Raw genomic sequence first — 18,032 nt, 5'->3', positions numbered from 1 at the left:
CCTAACATCTATGAATCTATGAATCATGCTAATGAGGCTCTCTCCTTGTCTGGGAAAAGATGTGCAACTATCATCAGTGCCTATGACCAACCCACATGCGATTAAGGACAAATTTTACAAAGATCTGGAGTCTCATATTGCAGAAGTGCCAAAGGCAGACAAGCTCATTATCCTTGGTGACTTTAATGCTAGAACTGGCATAGATTACCAGACATGGCCAGACATCATTGGAAAAATATGGCCTTGGGAAATGCAACAGGAACTGGCTCCTCCTGTTGAAGAAATGAGCCAAACACAACCTCCTCATCACCAGCACAGTCTTCCACCAACCAAACCACAACAAGATGTCTTGGCTGCATCTGCACTCCAAGCACTGACATCTCCTTGATAACATCATTATCAGAAGACAAGACAGATGGGATGTCAGAGTGGCAAAGGCCATGAGAAGTGCAGAATGCTGGACTTACCACAAGCTCATAGTCTCCAAGCTGAATATCTGGATACTAGGGCTGTGCGAAATTTCATCGGCTGTTTCATTTTGAAGCTGTTTCAATGCATTTCAAGCTTGAAACAGCAAAATTGAAATGAAACAAAAGCCTTTGAAACAGCTTCAAAACAAAACTGGGGCACTTGAAACGTTTTGAAAGTTTCAAAATGTTTCGACTTTCAAAACCGGGCTTACTTGGCTTCAGCACTGGTCCCAGGCAGCAGCAGCAGCCTCCTGTCATCCGGAGCTGATCCAGAGGCCGCACCCCCTGGGAGGATTCTGGCACAGCCCCCAGCCCTCCTGGGGGTGCGGGCCCTTGGATCTGCTCGCCAGATGACAGCATGCTGTTGCTGCCAGCTGGGGCCAGCAGAAGCACCAATCTTCCCAGCACAGGATGTGGGCTGCGCCCAGCGCTGGTCCCAGCTGGTGGCAGCAGCCTCCTGTCATCCAGCAGGCAGATCTGGGGCCTGCCCGCACCCCCTGCAACCAATTGGAAGGGGGGGGGTGTCCTCCTGCAGCTGATCCTGCCAACCAGGGGGTGCAGTCCCCCTGCAGCTCTTCTTACTGCCCAAGGAAACCCTCAGGACGGCTGGTCGCTGCAACTGATCGCTGCAGCTGCTTCGGGAATGGCTGCGGCCACTTTTGGGAGTGGCTGCAGTGATTGGCCGGTGCTTGCAGGGGGAGCACCAGTGCTCCCGCCTGCCCCCCCTGCCCATTGCCTAAGCGGCGAGTGCAGCCAGTCAAGGGGTACACCCTGTCAGGGGGTGCACATACACCCCCGTGCCCCCCACCATGTGTTGCCACTGGATGAAATCATAAGCGAGATAGGCAGACCATGTTACCAGAATGTCAGATGAGCGACTGCCAAAGAAGACCTTTTACGGTGAGCTAAGGCCAAAAGAAACACTTCAAGGAGTCCATCAAGTTATCCTTGAAAGATTTCAACATTGACCTGAAGTCTTGGGAAGGTCTTGTTCATGATTTTTCCAGCTGGTGAAGCCTCATCCATACTGGAGCTACTGTCTATCAGTGGAGAAGAACTGGTGAGGCAGCACACAAACAGCTAAGGAGCACAAGCAGCATAAATCTCACAACAGTAACATGCCCACTGTTGATCAAGCAACCCAAAGTGGCATTTCTTCCTCAGTGTGCCATAGACAGTTCAAAGCACAAATTGGCCTGATCAACCATTCACATGTTCACCAAAACCAAACCAACCAGCAACGTCATGGTCATCTTTGAATTCGAAGGATGAACACCAATATCAAAAGAGATTTGATATATACAGTCACCTGTTTAGCTGTTGAATCTTCCAGGCATACTCTTAGGGAAGTGAGAATAATAGTCTATAATGGTGGTTTTCAACCTTTTTTCATTTGCAGACCCCTTTGGAAATTTTGAATGGAGGTGCAGATCCCTTTGAATTGTAAGTGTGGGTATTCACATTCTTTTGATTGATTATAGTCATCTTTCATGGACCCCTTAGACACAGTCTTAATACCCACACAGGTCCTTAGACCACAAGTTGAAAACCACTGCTCTGTGACAAGCATATTATTCAATTTCAGCCAGTATAAGCAAATCGGTGCTTGCTTTGCTCCAAGGGCTATTTTTTCCTTCAACTAATATAGGTTCTTCTGCCTGCCTTGGCCTGTATTTTTGGAATATGAAACAAATATTAAATGACTTAATGTTCAGTGAAGACATTAAATGTGTCTAGTCCTTATCTGAGATTTTTCAATACCTAAATGACAAATATCCTTCAAATATATTTCTCTCTCACATCATAGGAATCATCCCCTTGGTTCCCTTAACAAAATCCCATTTCGTACTGAGAGCTCGCCCCTTAAATTGATTCATGGGGCCTGGGATTATACTGGCCTGGCCACCCTGAAATAATGGCTGTAATTACTTTCTTCAGGGTCTCGTTCTCAGCAGAAGTTTTGGCAATCACAGTTTTTACCAGATCAATGCATACAAAATCTAGCTCCAGCCTTTGTTCCCTTGTACTTCAGTCAAACCTCTAGGGAATATATCTGTAATCATCAGAGCTACACATTGGGTGAACTGATAGGTCTGACAGCCACAGTAAGTGTGAACTTGTTTCAAGTATATTTACTGTATTTCAGCCTGATACATAATATTCTACAGTAAATGCCTTCATCATATAGGTAACAAAGAGTAAAAGATGATTAACTGCAGGCTAGATATTACACCTTGCTCAGGTCCTGGTAGAACTGCTTGACGACAGAGATTTTTTATATTTGTTGTACATACCTATGGTTCCATGCTCTGGATCAATTTCCCATGTTCTAAATAAATCTTGGTTCTTTGAACAGGAGCCTGGATACTAGTGGGAGAGTGTGGGGGTGTCTGTCAAATGTCAAAATGCCTTCCAGAGATTAATTCATAGAAATCATAGAAAACTAAGTTTGGACAGGACTTCAGGAGGTCATCTAGTCCAACCCCTGCTCAAAGCTGGACCATCTGCACCTATATAATCCCAGACAAGGCTTTGTCTACCTGGGCCTTAAAAACCTTCAGGGATGGAGATTCCACAACCTTTTATTGTGTGGGGGAGGAAGTAGAGGAGTAGACAGAAAAATAATTATAGTAGACATGGGGACTTGCAATGTAAGATTGTACTTCTTAAATTTAGATATGATAAACAGCTTCCTTAAGCCGCGTAACAAGAGAGGAAGAGATTGCTTCATGGTCTTTAGCTCTGGCTAGATGAAATATTGTAACTATGAATTTTTATTTTGTATTTTCAGAAAAATGGCATATCAAATGGAAGTTTCTACAAACAGCCATTTACTGAACACTTTGAACAAGCACCATTGTATGTTGCTGTTTTTACTTATGTGGGTTTCACCGTGGGAACAATATTTGGCTACCTGAAGGATTTTCTGAGAGCCTGTGGAATACAAAAATGTCCCTTTGCTATAGAAAGAGAAGAACAAAAAGTACGTATGAGAAGGTGTATTTTAGCAGGCATATCACACATGCCTTCCTTTGGTATATCACGCTTTCCAAATTATATGTGATGGATTCATATTTCATTACTCTGCTACCTTTGCACAGAATGATACTGTATGGAGGTTTTAGATAAAATTCCTGCCTACCTAGGTTGACAGTGCAAGAGATTCCACTGGGAATCCTATTTCCTGAGCTGGTAATGTTCATTCAAGTTGCTCTGGTAAATTCTCAGTCTGAGTTCTGCTTTAAATGCATCTGCATCGGATAGACAAGTCCATGTAGCCTGAATGGTCTCAAGCAACTGTACAATATTAATTCATGCCTGACTGCTTGGGACACAGAAATGCCCTGTTTCCATATTCACCTGTCCTTATATGTTTCCATACCCTTGTAGGTAGAAAAGCCTACCATCCCAGCAAAGATCTGAGAAGGATAAAAATCAAATCAAATCATGTTACTGAAATCCCTGATCCCTACCTCTCAGAACCTCTCTGGTGTTCTCTTTGGTAACAGATATGCCTGCCTAATACTTATGAACCCAAGTAACCTGTGGCTGAATGTGTCAATGTATTATCAGCCAAGATAAATCTTTGCATTCTGATCCATCTCTCAGAAAAATAAAAGAAAACCATATATGCCTTATTTTTTCAAACCCACACAGATTTCTTATTCATCTCTCCTTTAAAACACACACTCACTCCCCTATTTCCTTGTGCAGAGCTGGTGACTCATTGATTGCTGATGTCCTTTGCACATGGTTAACTGCTTGACAAGGGTGAACTTACTTGGTTCTGCTTTCTATTTGGGAGTAACATGCATCCTGGGTCCTGTCTCCTCTCCTGTCTGGCACAATTTTACCTGTAGCATCACTGTTGCAGTGATTAAACTATCCCTTTCCTCTTCCAGAAACTATCACTCTTCAAACACCAGCATTGCTCCATGTGATTACACTGAACCATACTGTGATTGGCAAAATTCTTGCCTACTATGCAGCTTCTGCTGGACCTGCTTCTAACAATCTGAGCAACTTTCATCTATGTGCTTAAATGTGCATAAAATTGCAAGTAGATTTCATTCTCCAGAGCTGTCCCCACCACAAAAGTAAAGGCAAAAGACTAGCTGTGTACATTCTTGGACTGGTGGTGGCAGCTTTAACTTTACAAACCTTGTGACTGATCAGGGCTACAAATAAGTGAAGGATATTGATGTTCAATGAGACACCCTAAAGTTACATCTTGTCCTGGTAGACCCCAGATATTATCCCCTACAACAATGGCATCATATACAGAAGCATAATTTTATTTTGTTTAAACAAAATTCTGAAAGTGACTAGTTGAGTAATTTTCTCTTCTTCCTGGGTCAACGGTTTGACTCTTGATTTACCAAACCACCTGGAATTACAGGAGGAAAGAAAGGGGAAAAAAATTCTGTATTCTAAAATAGATTTTCTGCCTTTTTTTTCTCTGTGTTTTGAAAGCAACACATGCAACACAATACTGTAGCATGGCACACTATAAAGCAGTAGCATAAGTAGGGCAGGACAAGGGGGGAAGCACTAGTCCAAGGCACTGACTATGAGGGGGTGCCAGAATCTCCTCCATGAGTTTTTACCACAGCAACCGTAGCCCCGCGCTGCCCTGCCCAGCTGTAGGAACCAGGCAATGCAGCTGGTAACAGTAGGTAAGTGGGGCAAATGGATTGGTGTTCCCCCACCCCACAATGGGGAGCTTGCCAGAGCATGCACAACCCTGCACCCAATATGTATGTGTCAGGGAAGGAGGCAGGAAACAAATGGGACAGCAACATCACCTCCCAGGGAGCCTGGCCACAGAGCTGCTACTGTGGAGCTGATAATGCTGTAGCATCAGCAATGGCATCAGTACCCCAGGCAAGTAAGACTTCCCTTCCCCTCACCCATTCCCTCCTACCCTGGGTCTACAGTGGTGAACATATCTTTGCCCTAGCCCCCTCACCAGGTATTCAATGAGATGGCTACACCTCTGTCATAAAGGATTGGTTGGCACATTTTTGGCCTCCCTTGTATAATTCATCCCATGATCTGACCACTCGTGAATCATGATGTACACAAACGTGCCAGTAAAATCTTTTTACCACAACACACTGCCAGGTGTTCTACAAATTCTCTTATTTTATATGCATGTCCTTGCTAGCTAGTATAATGCTACAATCATGCAGAGTCTTTTGCTTTGATTCTATGCCTGTCTTTCCATTCTGTTTCAGTAAAATCCCTGGTCCCTACTTATTTGTCAACCAAACTCAGTGCTGAAATGGCATGGATTAACTAAGATGGAGACTTCAAATCTAGGCTGGAAATGCCCCCCCAAATCAATATTTAGGTTGAATCTAATGAACCACTTTTATACATTATGATGGGCTTTTTATCCCATCTTTGCTAGCTACCCTGCAAAGATGAGAAATTCTCTATATCAGAAATTTCATGGGTACGAACAACATGATGGCTTTTCTTGTTACGAGCTTTCAGAATATTAGATCATGTAGATTAAGTCCTTTTGTGCGCTCTCTGCTTCTTACCAGGCAGAAATAAATGGACTACACATGGGGGAATCCAAGTAATTAGGCAAAATGTGAGTGTCATACATAGCACAGGGATATTAGGTTTTCTTTACTCCGTTTCCTAATGAATTCCTTTCTCATTTAAATTGAATAAGGACCATAAGCTTTCTTAGAAATGTAACCCTATGAATATTTTCAAACCAGGATTTTGTGCCACTTTATCAAGACTTTGAGAACTTCTACACAAGAAATCTCTACATAAGAATACGAGATAACTGGAACCGTCCCATCTGCAGTGTCCCAGGCCCACAGTTTGACCTGATGGAACGTGTTACAGATGACAACAACTGGACGTTTAGGTAGGTCAGGCTTAAGGCAGTAGATACTGCTTTCATAAAAATGATTTGTAGTGCCACCCTCAAGGGAAAACAATAATACTGAGCTCATGATACTAGAATTTCCACCACTGTTCTCTCTATAACCTCAACGGAGGCAACAAAACACCAACAGCGCACATCAGCCCTGTTCTAAACACGGGTTGGCCAGAAAGTATGGAAGGGGGCTGAACTGTACTGCAAATGGCTTTTTAAAAAATGTTTAGACACAGGGAAAATCCTAAAGGAGTATTTTGAAGCCACTTCTTACTCAGCTTGAATTTCTGCATGATCAGACAAATACTCATAGATTCATAGATTCATAGATGTTAGGGTCAGAAGGGACCTCAATAGATCATCGAGTCCGACCCCTTGCATAAGCAGGAAAGAGTGCTGGGTCTAGATGACCCCAGCTAGATACTCATCTAACCTCCTCTTGAAGACCCCCAGGGTAGGGGAGAGCACCACCTCCCTTGGGAGCCCGTTCCAGACCTTGGCCACTCGAACTGTGAAGAAGTTCTTCCTAATGTCCAGTCTAAATCTGCTCTCTGCTAGCTTGTGGCCATTGTTTCTTGTAACCCCCGGGGGCGCCTTGGTGAATAAATCCTCACCAATTCCCTTCTGTGCCCCCGTGATGAACTTAAAGGCAGCCACAAGGTCACCTCTCAACCTTCTCTTGCAGAGGCTGAAAAGGTCCAGTTTCTCTAGTCTCTCCTCATAGGGCTTGGTCTGCAGGCCCTTGACCATACGAGTTGCCCTTCTCTGGACCCTCTCCAGGTTATCCGCATCCTTCTTGAAGTGTAGCGCCCAGAATTGCACGCAGTACTCCCACTGCGGTCTGACCAGCGCCAACTGCGCTGGTCAACATACTGGTATAACCCAGTTTATTTTAAGCCTTTCCTATGATTGATTACAAACCAGCCTTGCTTAGATATGTAAAAGTAGCCTCTGATTTACAATCATTCATATAAGAAAACTTTTAGTATTTATATTTATGCAGCTTGGAATCAGATTTGCTGCACCCTAACATTATTGCCTTAAATAGAGATACAAATTAATTACAGTGCAAGTGCATCTGGTTTCTGTTTACAATAGCTCTACATAGACGTTGCAGTTGTTATAGGTCTGATTGTTCTAGGGGTTGATCTAGGTCAGTGGTCCAGTCATTTGAACATGTTGCCTTTCCAAGTTGCATTGCTGTTCCCAGGCAGCAAGTGGCTGCGGAGATCCCTCGGGCCAGGAAATGACCCACAAAAACTTTAGAGATGCACACTGCAATGCCCCAGGGAAACTTTATTCCACATACTTCAGCGTGACATGAAGCAAGACAGTAAATTGTACATCTGTAGGGTTGCAGAATAAAACATTTTCCTTTGGGACAAATACAACATCTATTTGCAGCCTAGTGATAACAAAATATTTTGAAGAAGGTATTAGATGAAGTTATGGATGAGTTTTATAGTTAATGTTTCAAATTATTAAGATTACATTATACAGTCTTTTTAGTCATTTTCCCAGTGATTGATGCATTGCTGTTCTTCTGATATTGCCTCTCTTAACATCTCTTCATGTAAGCCAAGCCAGTGACTGTCCATGAAGGAATTCATAAGGAGATAAGAATAGGATGTTTTCTCATCTGAAACAGCTAAAAAATTTTACAAACGTGTTGTATGTACAGGAATTGCTTAACCCAGTACTGATATGCAGTCACCAATTAGATGGAATATGACAAATGTTCTGTGCAAGCTACAAGGTTTACCCACAAAAAAGGAAATAATTAAAAATTACAATGGGCATATTACGTTTATAGAATGTAATGGGAAGGGGACTAATTTTAATGGGTTAAATACATTTTCCTTCTTCAAAATTTGTTTTAATCATAGGTTTACTGGAAGAACTATCAAGAATGTAATCAACATGGGCTCTTATAACTACCTCGGCTTTGCAGAAACAGATGCCAATGCTTTGAAAACAGTGGCAGACGATTTACAGAAATATGGGACAGGAGTGTGCAGCACCAGACAAGAAATGGGTAAGCGGAGCAAACTGCAACATTTCTGCCAAGATTTCTATTGTTATGTGGTTTGTTTTACAGATGTCCTGAAGGAACTGAAACATTGTAAGGTTCTATGCTGCCTGACGCTTAGTTGTTGGACAATTAAAATGAGCATTAATTACCTTATAAAGTTTTTTCAAAAAATAGGAAAAGAATCCGAATGTGCTTTGGAAAAGTGTAAGAGAAATGAACACTCCCAGCCACCCATTATGGCTTTTCATTGTTTATAAAGAAAAGCATGAGGGAGCAAACAGCCAACAGGACTTAGAGAAATTTTCTTGTGAAGGAGATCAAACTGCAGAATATTTATTCTCAAAATGCACCTTAGATCTCTGCTGCTGTCCCATTCAGTGACATGAATGTTTTAACCTAAAATATAGTGCAGGGTGTCATGAGAAATGTACACACACCAATGATCATTATGACACAAAATGTCCAGTGTGCTTGTTAAAAAAAAAAAAAGGAGTAGTGGGGGGATCCTGTGGAAGCCTTCCCTAGCTTTCTTATCAAAATGTCTTTTCAGAATATACTGCTTGTTTTGTTTGTACACTGCATTTGTTGCTATTTTCAGTTATGTACAATATACCAGTTTAAAGCTGCACTTATAATAATCCAAGTAGGCTCATGTTCAAAGGAAGTAGCCTTCAGCCATGGAAATTACGTTTTCTGTTTTCCAGCTTTAGCTGAGCTGGTGACAGCTAAGGCAAAGGAGACAGTCTTTCCCAGTCTATGAATGCAATAACATTCTTTAGTGAAAGTATATCAAGATTGTGTCAGATGGTTTTTCATGTTTTTCTAGTGGTATGTCCATTGTGACATACCTCTACTCCAAAACTAATATTAAAGGTTATTTTTATTTTCTATATGGGCAACTCCTTCAATATGTTTTCAGTTAGAAGCAAAATTACTGAGAAAGAAAACCTTCTATTTGTAATATGTCCATGTTACTGCCAGACTGCCTGGGTTCTCCCTGTAGCTGTCCACAAGTGCTCTGAACTAAAGATTTCTTTAAGCAGTAATCTGCAAGTGAAATGGAAAATCTAGTCATTGTTCATTCCTTCCATTTCAAATTCTCAAATGCTTGTATGTCTAGTCTGTACTGCAGGTTGTCATTTATCTAAATGCTTAAAGCTTTAACAAAGCAGATAGATGGAATATATTGCCATTGATCATTTGTTAAAAACAGAGATGCATAACTACTTTGCTCCACATCATGCTATTTTCCAGTTAACAAGACAGCAACAGACCCAAAAGCAGTATTGCTGAATGTTTGCGGGGTTGGAGGTTACACTATAAATAAATCTTTTTTTTTTTGTATAAGTGCCAGTCAAAAAAGATGAATTAGTACCTGACTCAATTATCAGTAGGGACCAACTGAATTTGCAATTTTGTGGATTTCGCAGATTCCACAAAATCCGGGCAATGCCTGTGGAATCCGCAAAATCCATGGGGAAAAAAACCTACACCAAAAATAAATGCAGGCTCCCCAGATGGAACTAGCAGTCCTTAACCTGTTACAGTAGTCTGCTGGGATGGGTAAGGGAGAAGGGACCTGCCCACTTGAAGAGCTGCTCACAAGATGGCTGCCACCCCCACTGCTGATTGGCTCTGAGGGCTGCCTGTCATGTGGCCCTGCCCCTCTCCACCAATCAGCAGCAAGGGGCAGGGCCACATGACAGGCAGCCCCCACGGCCAATCAGCAGAGAAGGGCAGGGCCACTGGGGCACATTGGCCAATCAGAGGCATGGGGGGCCTGCTGTGCTCTTCCCACAAAATGGCTGCTGGGGCCCACCTTCTGCCTTTGAAATTGGGGGGCAGCCCCTGTAAATTAGGTAGATCCCTAATCTATAAAGCCTCTTTGCTTTCCTGATTGTTTGGAGAGGGATAGCCTTTGGGAATTGTGTTATTGTGTTTGCAACACAGGCCCCAGCAAATGTTACACTTAAGATGTGATTAATTGGTTAAGTAGTCATAAGTCATGACCTGGCCACATATTCTTTCAATTAAAGGCATGATAAGAAGAAGAATAACTATGTGTAATAACTTTGTGGCTGGTTTCTATTATGCTTTTAATTGAATATGTGACCAGTGCTCCCAGCCTTTGGAGTACACGGGAGCCTTTCAAGACTCCCATGTGCTCCCGCAGCTGGGAACACCCCTCAGCTGGTCAGAGCTCCCAGCCAAGTGTATAACATGCACTAGCTGGGAGCCAAGCTTGCTACTTGCTGGTAAAGGGGAAGCCCAGGATCTGGCTTCCCCTGCACAGGCAATATAATAACAGATGACAGAACAAGAAGTAATGTTCTCAAGTTGCAGCAAGGGAAGTTTAGCTTAGGTATTAGGAAAAACTTTCTCACAAGGAGGGTAGTAAATCACTGGAAGAGGTTACCCAGAGAGATGGTGAAATCTTCATCCTTGGAGGCTTTTACGACCTGACTAGACAAAGCCTTGCCTGGGATGATCTACTTGGGAATAGTCCTGCTTTGAGCAGTGGGTTGGACTAGATGACCTCCTGAGGTCCCTTCCAGTCTCATTTTCTTTGATTCTATGAATAGGGTGCAATGGGATCTGATGCAGGATCTCATGTGTCATGGCAGGAAGTGTAATTGTTGGGATCTCATGTCAGATCCCATTGCACCTCTACTTTAATATCTGTGAGGGGCGACAGGAAAATAAAACAAAGACATGCTTTCCACATCAGAAAGAGAATTTAAATCACTTTTCTAAAGGTATTTGATAATAAATAATTTTATCTCATGAAACATTGAATATTGTATCTTGAGTTGTTGCTAGTGGCCTTCTATAGGGGCATTAGTGATTGATTATGATGATCATAATAAAGGGTCACAATCATAGACCCTCCATGAAACCAGTGTCAGGAACCTGACCCTTATTTGATCAATCTCCCCACTCATAAGAGCAGACTCAGGAATTTTCACTTGTTTGTTTTGGACTGTGTTGAACTGATTCGTCTTTTGTTTTCATGAGCCAAAGTATGAAGTGGAAATAAATCCTTTGAAATGAATCATAAGTTAGCAATTATCTACCATAACTTATCATCTGGGGTCAGAACTACTTCCCCTGTTTCCCTTGAACTCTCTTAACTAAGGATATTTTCATGCAATGTGCTTCAAGTTGTTTAAGTATTTTAGTATTCATAAGCCTTTGCCCTTTTGATCATGCACCATTTTATCAGAAGAGTCTGATTTGATTTTAATCCCTTGTTTGAACTCAGTGTTACATTCCAGACTGTTGTTCTCCCTTGAAGAAATGTCACTGATAAATTAAAGCCCATCCTCTCTCTTTCCTTGAACAAACTGTTTATACTCTTCATATGAATATATGAAGTCAAATAATCTGCCACAAAAGCTTATTTAATTAAATATCTAGGAGATAAATGCATTGTACACAACTTCTAAGGACACTGGAAAAACCATACTGAGCCCAGTATTTTTGTATCTCTCAGGACAGAAATAGATATCACCTGATGTCACATTTGTTCCAGTGATACAAATGATAAGGAAATCCTTTGTCACACCAGATCAAAATATTGCCACTATTATTCATGTGCAATAGTGTAAAATAGTGCTACTTTATTGCAGCAGACATCTATTTGCTCTGTGGTGGGAGAGTGCAGGCAGCCCAGAGCTGCCTGCACACTCCAGCCCTCACAGGCAGGTGCTTCAAGGGATTGAGGGGCCTGATCCTGAACACCCTAGGCATTCTTGTGCAGGATCAGGCCCCTCAAACCAACCCCAGGAGAGCTTTTGAAGCACAGACACAGGTTGGCATAAGTCCCAGCAAGGAAATGCAGGGCGGGACAGAACCCAGGGAATTTTCACTGCCTTATGTCTCCACACCAAGGCATACTTACCCAATGCCGCCACATGCATCACAGGCAGTCATTGGACTCAACACAGGCCCCAGCCTGGAGGCACAGAGCTCTGGAGATTCCCTGAGTTCTGTGTCACCCTGTGTTGACCCACGCCTCTGCAGGATCTAGCACAAGAATCCTGGCCAGGAGGCATGGACAGCAAGGGAAACCCCAGGCAAAGGGAACACATTGTCCGTTGTCCTGCATTGGACCCCTGCCCAATACACAGCAACGGATGGCATGTTTTGCCCAATAAAGTGGCAGACACAGCTGAGCCACTTTGTTTGTGGCAATGTCTGTTTTTATCCTCAGGGGCAGAATGGATGCTAAAAGAAAGAGTCTTTGCATAAGATCTATCTAGGTAGACCTGACCCCTCACACACCACCTACCCTACAGGTTCTAGCTTTCAGAAGACTATGACTCTTAATTTTGGAGTTTGAACCCATTCATCTGCATGTCTGTGGTGAGGAACTTTTTTTTAACTGTTCCATAAAACATCCTTATTTTTTTTTATCACCAAAATCATTGTCATAAGCCTGTCCATAAAATTTCTGTCCCTGAAGTAACAAAATTTCAATTTTTCTCTGTGGCTGGACTAAAGTATTTGCAGTATAAATACAATGAAGTATAAGACCCAAAAGCATTGTCTGGAGTCCCAGTCTAGGGACAGCACTTAAATGTGATATAACCATATGTATATTAATGTCAAGTACATGATTTGTACTTGCATGTACAAACATATTTAAGTGTCTTGCATGTTCAGGGTCTTAATTAGTAAGAACTCCTCCTAAATAATGATTGACCTCTGAATAAAAAAGAGCTGTTCAGTTCTTGCAGAAGCCTAGGGGAGATGGAGAGAGAGAGGGGAGAAAAAAACCCAATTACAGTAGTCACAATAAAAACAAACAAAAACAACACATACAATCAATAATGCAGTATAATCTGGGCCTTATTTCCTTTGCTTTATACCTTGTATCGTCAATTTATAGCCTTGCAATATACTGAGTGAATGTAAATGCTCCCATATTATATAAGGATTCTTCACTTGTTTTGCTTTGGGGAAGTACGTTAACATGGAAATTATCATTTGACCATTTCTGTATTTTAAAAGAATCACATCCTCATTTTAGGAATTAGATAGCAATCAAGCCAAAAAAACTGCTAAGTGCCAGACTTGTTACTCTATATTCAAGGAAGAGTAATTTCACTCCAAAATTCAACGAACTTGTAAACTGAAAGGCAAAGGCTTGCTCTGAAATGCTAGGTCAATGGCATTATACTCTGCTTTGCATCCCTGCTAATGATAGAGGAAGGAGGACCTAATTAAGAGAATGAACGGTCAGTCCAGATTCTTGTATCCATTTGTGACACAAGAAGTTAGATAAGCGCTTATATTTTTAAAAGATTCTTTCCACTTCTTTTTTTCCTTTAGGTATGCAAAGATTTTTTTTTCAGTAGACCTATGGCACTGGCATTAAGCATTTACATATCAGTGAGTCTTTGGGGATTTTCAGTCTGAAATAAAATATTTCTTTTATTTTAAAAATAAGCATGAGTTGTTATTTACTTGTATTATTGATTACTGTAGAACCTAGGGGTGCCTATACACAAGTATCGCGGCGCACCTCGCTGCCCCGCTCCTAGAGAGGGGAAAACTGCCAGAGGAGAAGCTCTGGCAGTGCATAAGGAGCCCTAGTGGTGATTAGGGAGTACAGGTGTGGGTTGCCGGAGCAACTAAGGAGAATCAGCTGCCTGTAGGAGGCAGGGCCTGGCCCTTATAAAGCCCAGGGCTGAAGCTAGGCTAGGAGTTTCCTGCTAGCAGTCAGAGGGGCAGGAGCTCCCTGAGTCAGGATATAGGGAGAACCCTGATTGTAAGTATAGCTCGTGAGAGCTCCAGAGGCTGGAGCAATGGTGTTGAATTACAGCCAGGAGTCTTATGTTGTTATGGCCCAGTGCCTTAGGTTTTGGTTATAGCCAGGAGGCTTATGTTTGTTTTAGTGTTTGTATTACACCGGTGGTTTGGGTGAGGCTATAAGGGGTTGGAGGAGGCCTCATAGGGATCCCCAGGGGGGTGGGGGCCCCTAGCGCCTGGGAAGGTGCAGTATTCTCATAGGAGACCCACAGTAGCGTGGGGGATCCAGGCGCCAGTCAGGGCACAGCGGTGTGGGGTGCAGAGACCCTAGGCCCAGAAAGAGCCCGAGAGGGGCAATATGTGAGGAGCCCGAGAGGGGCAATATGTGAGGAGCCCAGGACGGGCATGACGAGCCCGGTAACAGGCTAGCACTGCAGAAAACCTAAGAGAAGGGCAGGGTGCTGCAGTGAACCCCAGGAAAAGGGGTTAGCAGCATGGTACGCCCCAAAAAAGTACAGGGTGCTGCAGTGGTCCCCAGGAAAAGGGGACAGTGGTACAGCGTCCAGGAAAAGGGGACGATACGCCGTGCCCAAGGCGGTATAAGGCAGCCTCCCAACATATACTGAACATCAAAGACGTGACGGGTGAGAAGAAGAGGGTGCCCTTGGGCCGGCCTTGACACGGTGAGAGGGACCTTAAGGAGATCATGGCCCTCCTGTAGGACCCTGCTGTGACAACGAGCACCAAGGCTGCTCCAACATGCTGCAGCTGCCACAGTCCAGCAGCCTCCTGCATCTTGTGTATCAGCATTCCCGTATTTTAAAATGGCAGCAGGGGCACTTGAACTAAAGCTTATCAAACAAGCTTTAGTTCAAGCACTCCTGCCGCCATTTTTTAGCTCGGGGACACTGATACAGGAGACACAGCGGTGCTTCCATTAAAGTGGGTCTCAGAGCCGTTCTAATTAAAGAGCCATCCCCCACCCACCCCTGGGACACATGTGCGAGTGCTTTAAGAGCTAAGGCCTGTACAAACAGAAAAAAATGAAACATCCCTACTGCAAAGACCTAACAATATAAAAAGAAGAGACAACAGGTGAAAATGCACCCATGAAAGAATATGGAGAAATAGTGAAAAATATTGATCAGTTTGATACAGCCTTTTCTCAGCACATCAGGAACCTCACAAATTGTCCGTGGGCTTCATGGTGAAGGGAGGTCAGGGTAGGGGAGAGGTATTAAGGAAGAATTTAAAGGACAGTAACGATGCAGTTTTTCAGATATTTATGGAGGGGGAGGATTCCTCCCCAGGTTATGGAACAGCATTAATATAAGCAAGAAAATAAGGTAGTTTTATATATCTAATAAAATTAATTCATATCTTATTTTTGTGCATTTTACTTGAATTTTGCTTTCTCAGTAGATCTTGATACAAAACACAAGTTTAAAAAAAAAAATCTAGTAAAAATAATGTATCATTCACATTTCTAAGGCCTCTGGCAGATGCAATCTGATCCATGACCCCAATAACCATGTCTCCTTCCACATGCTATATGACTGCTTCCAAGATGGGAACAATAAAAGGAGAAAACTTGGGTTTTCTTTTCCAGCTTGCTGATGGATTTCTCTTCCTCCTCCCCCTCCACTAACTGGAGCTTAATTCACCTGCCTGGTTGTGTTTGATGTCTCTAGTTTTCAGGTGAGGCTGAGCTGCAATCAGTTCATGCGTCAGAGAAGCCAGGTGGGTGGGAAGAATGTCCCATTGAGACACCATTGTGCTCTTCTGATCCTGGTATAGGTCTGTCCCATGTCATTGTAACCCTTCTTCTGCTGTCAGAGGGAACTTTTCAAAATGCAATTTGAGCTTGCCCAGTGGACTGAGGGGCAGATATTGCATTCATCTTAGGAATGTGAGTGAGACTCTCTTGAACATGCTAAGTGGGGATATGGTGATGGATGGCAGCCATGTTAGGTGTACCACGTATGTCCAGTGAAAAAATATGACCCTAGCACCAGCATCTGTAAGTATAGAAAAGTTAGGGTTTGAATTATGGGGGAGCTGCGGGGGGGAGGGGGCTCTCCCCTCCCCCCCATAAGAGATGAGAACCCCCGTGGTAAAATTTGAAAGTCATAACCTAGGGAGGTATACAATTTTCTTAGGGCATCATGATGGGCAGCCCAATTTTTTTTGCAGATTCCCCCCCCCCCCCCCCCCAAAGTGTCAAAGTGTAATTCGGAAGCCTGAGAAGTCCAGGGTAGACTCAGTTCTGCTGGAAGCCTCTGTAAAGAAGGGAGCAGCTTTCTACCAGAGAGTGACCACAGTGGGAAGTTTTTCTGGTCACTCTTTACTGTTTACAGGGTAATACGACCTAAAATGAGAGTGGAGGGGTCCAGGAAAAGCTACTTTTCCTGTTTCTCTTTCATGGACTTATAGTACTAGGGTTTCTCAAGGACTGGGCATCACTGGTTTATGATGTGTCCTCCACCGAGGAACAATATAGTGTATTTGTTGAGATTCTCAATATTTTTTGGTACAGTTTTCATTTATTACTTGTTACCCAGTGATTTTTTTTTTTTTTTTTTTCTTAGTAAGAGGAGTTGATAGTTTTTGCAAGAGGTGATGATTTCTTACAGTGATATCTTGTATTGGTCCAACTGTATAGTTGGGGTGGAGTTAAACAGGCTTTCAAATGCAAGGCATTCTTCATCAGATCATAATCAGCATAATCAGGTAATATTTTTAGATGCTTTCTTGTTTCATTATCGCTCACTAAGGAACATTCATTACAAATGCTTAACGATAGATGCTACTAGTCTATATTGTAAACCCAGAGGGGTTGTGCATTCTGCAAACCCTTATATCTACACAGACCTGTTATAAAGGTGGTTCCCCTCCGTGCCTGCCAAGTTGCTTTTATCTTTAGAACAAGATGTAGCAGTCCATGCTTGACTCTGGAAGTCTCTGATTCCAATCTCCATGTATCAGACAAAGCAGCAGTCAACCATACTTGCACCAGCTGGCAGCAGCCCTTAAGGAAATGTTCGATTTCCGAGGCATTGAGAAAATACCATCGTGCACAAAGCAAACTTTTCCCAGACCCACCTCCTCACTGGGTCCTTGAAAGGGAGGGGTGACATATAACTTGTGTAGTTGTCTTTTGCCTGGGTATTCTCCCATGCTGGGCCAATCATCCAAGATGATTAAGTACTTAAATTATAAATTTAAGTCAATGTGATATCTTTATTTTAAAACCTGAGGAACATAAAGGTATAGGTTAATTAGCTCTGCTCTTTTACTTTGTATGAACTGATCACTAGCTTCCCACAGAAAATATTTGACCTACATAACAGACGTCTTCTTTAATACCTCACCTACCACCTACAGTACTTCCATTATAATTAGAGATGTGTAAAAACGAGGGCTAGTTTTGCAAATCCTTACAAGTCAAGTTTTGGTCTTGCAAAGATATGCAATCTAGGATTCATAAGCCATCGTTGAGAAATTGCGTTTTGTTGACATCTGTTTTCTTCTGTGGGATATGCAATTTGTAAGTGATGGGTCAATATCAAGATATTTATTTCATCATGCAGGAAAATAAACACAAACAAGTAGTAACAAGGCTGCTGTCATTTTTTGTTTCCTCTAAGAGCTAAAAAAGTAGAACAGGAAGAACCACTGTTAGATGACTGACCACTATTAGGACACCACCCCAACTGACAACTGTTGGGATACCACCTCCTTCTACTCTTCAGACTGCCACTACAGATTTGCCTGTTCACTGGTGTCTACTTTCTAAGGGGGGTTTCAGTTGGTAGTGCTCCATAGACAAGTGACTACTAATTTCAGTGTAAAATTGCTCATTCTTCCACCCCAG

General features: G+C 42.7%; 1 protein-coding gene across 1 annotated transcript in view; it reads left to right on the top strand.

Annotated features, from left to right (window-relative positions):
- SPTLC3 (serine palmitoyltransferase long chain base subunit 3) overlaps positions 1–18,032 on the top strand; it is a 138,302-nt gene that overhangs the window by 57,612 nt on the left and 62,658 nt on the right. The window contains exons 2-4 of the mRNA XM_014595107.3: positions 3,262–3,453; positions 6,206–6,360; positions 8,259–8,407. Coding sequence (XP_014450593.1) covers positions 3,262–3,453; positions 6,206–6,360; positions 8,259–8,407 — 496 coding nt within the window. The remainder of the gene's footprint in view (positions 1–3,261; positions 3,454–6,205; positions 6,361–8,258; positions 8,408–18,032) is intronic.

Source organism: Alligator mississippiensis, chromosome 1 (genome assembly GCF_030867095.1).
Source record: "Alligator mississippiensis isolate rAllMis1 chromosome 1, rAllMis1, whole genome shotgun sequence".
Lineage (NCBI taxonomy): Eukaryota > Metazoa > Chordata > Crocodylia > Alligatoridae > Alligator > Alligator mississippiensis.
Note: the sequence above shows the minus strand (reverse complement) of the source record. Positions and strands in the feature narration are given on the sequence as shown.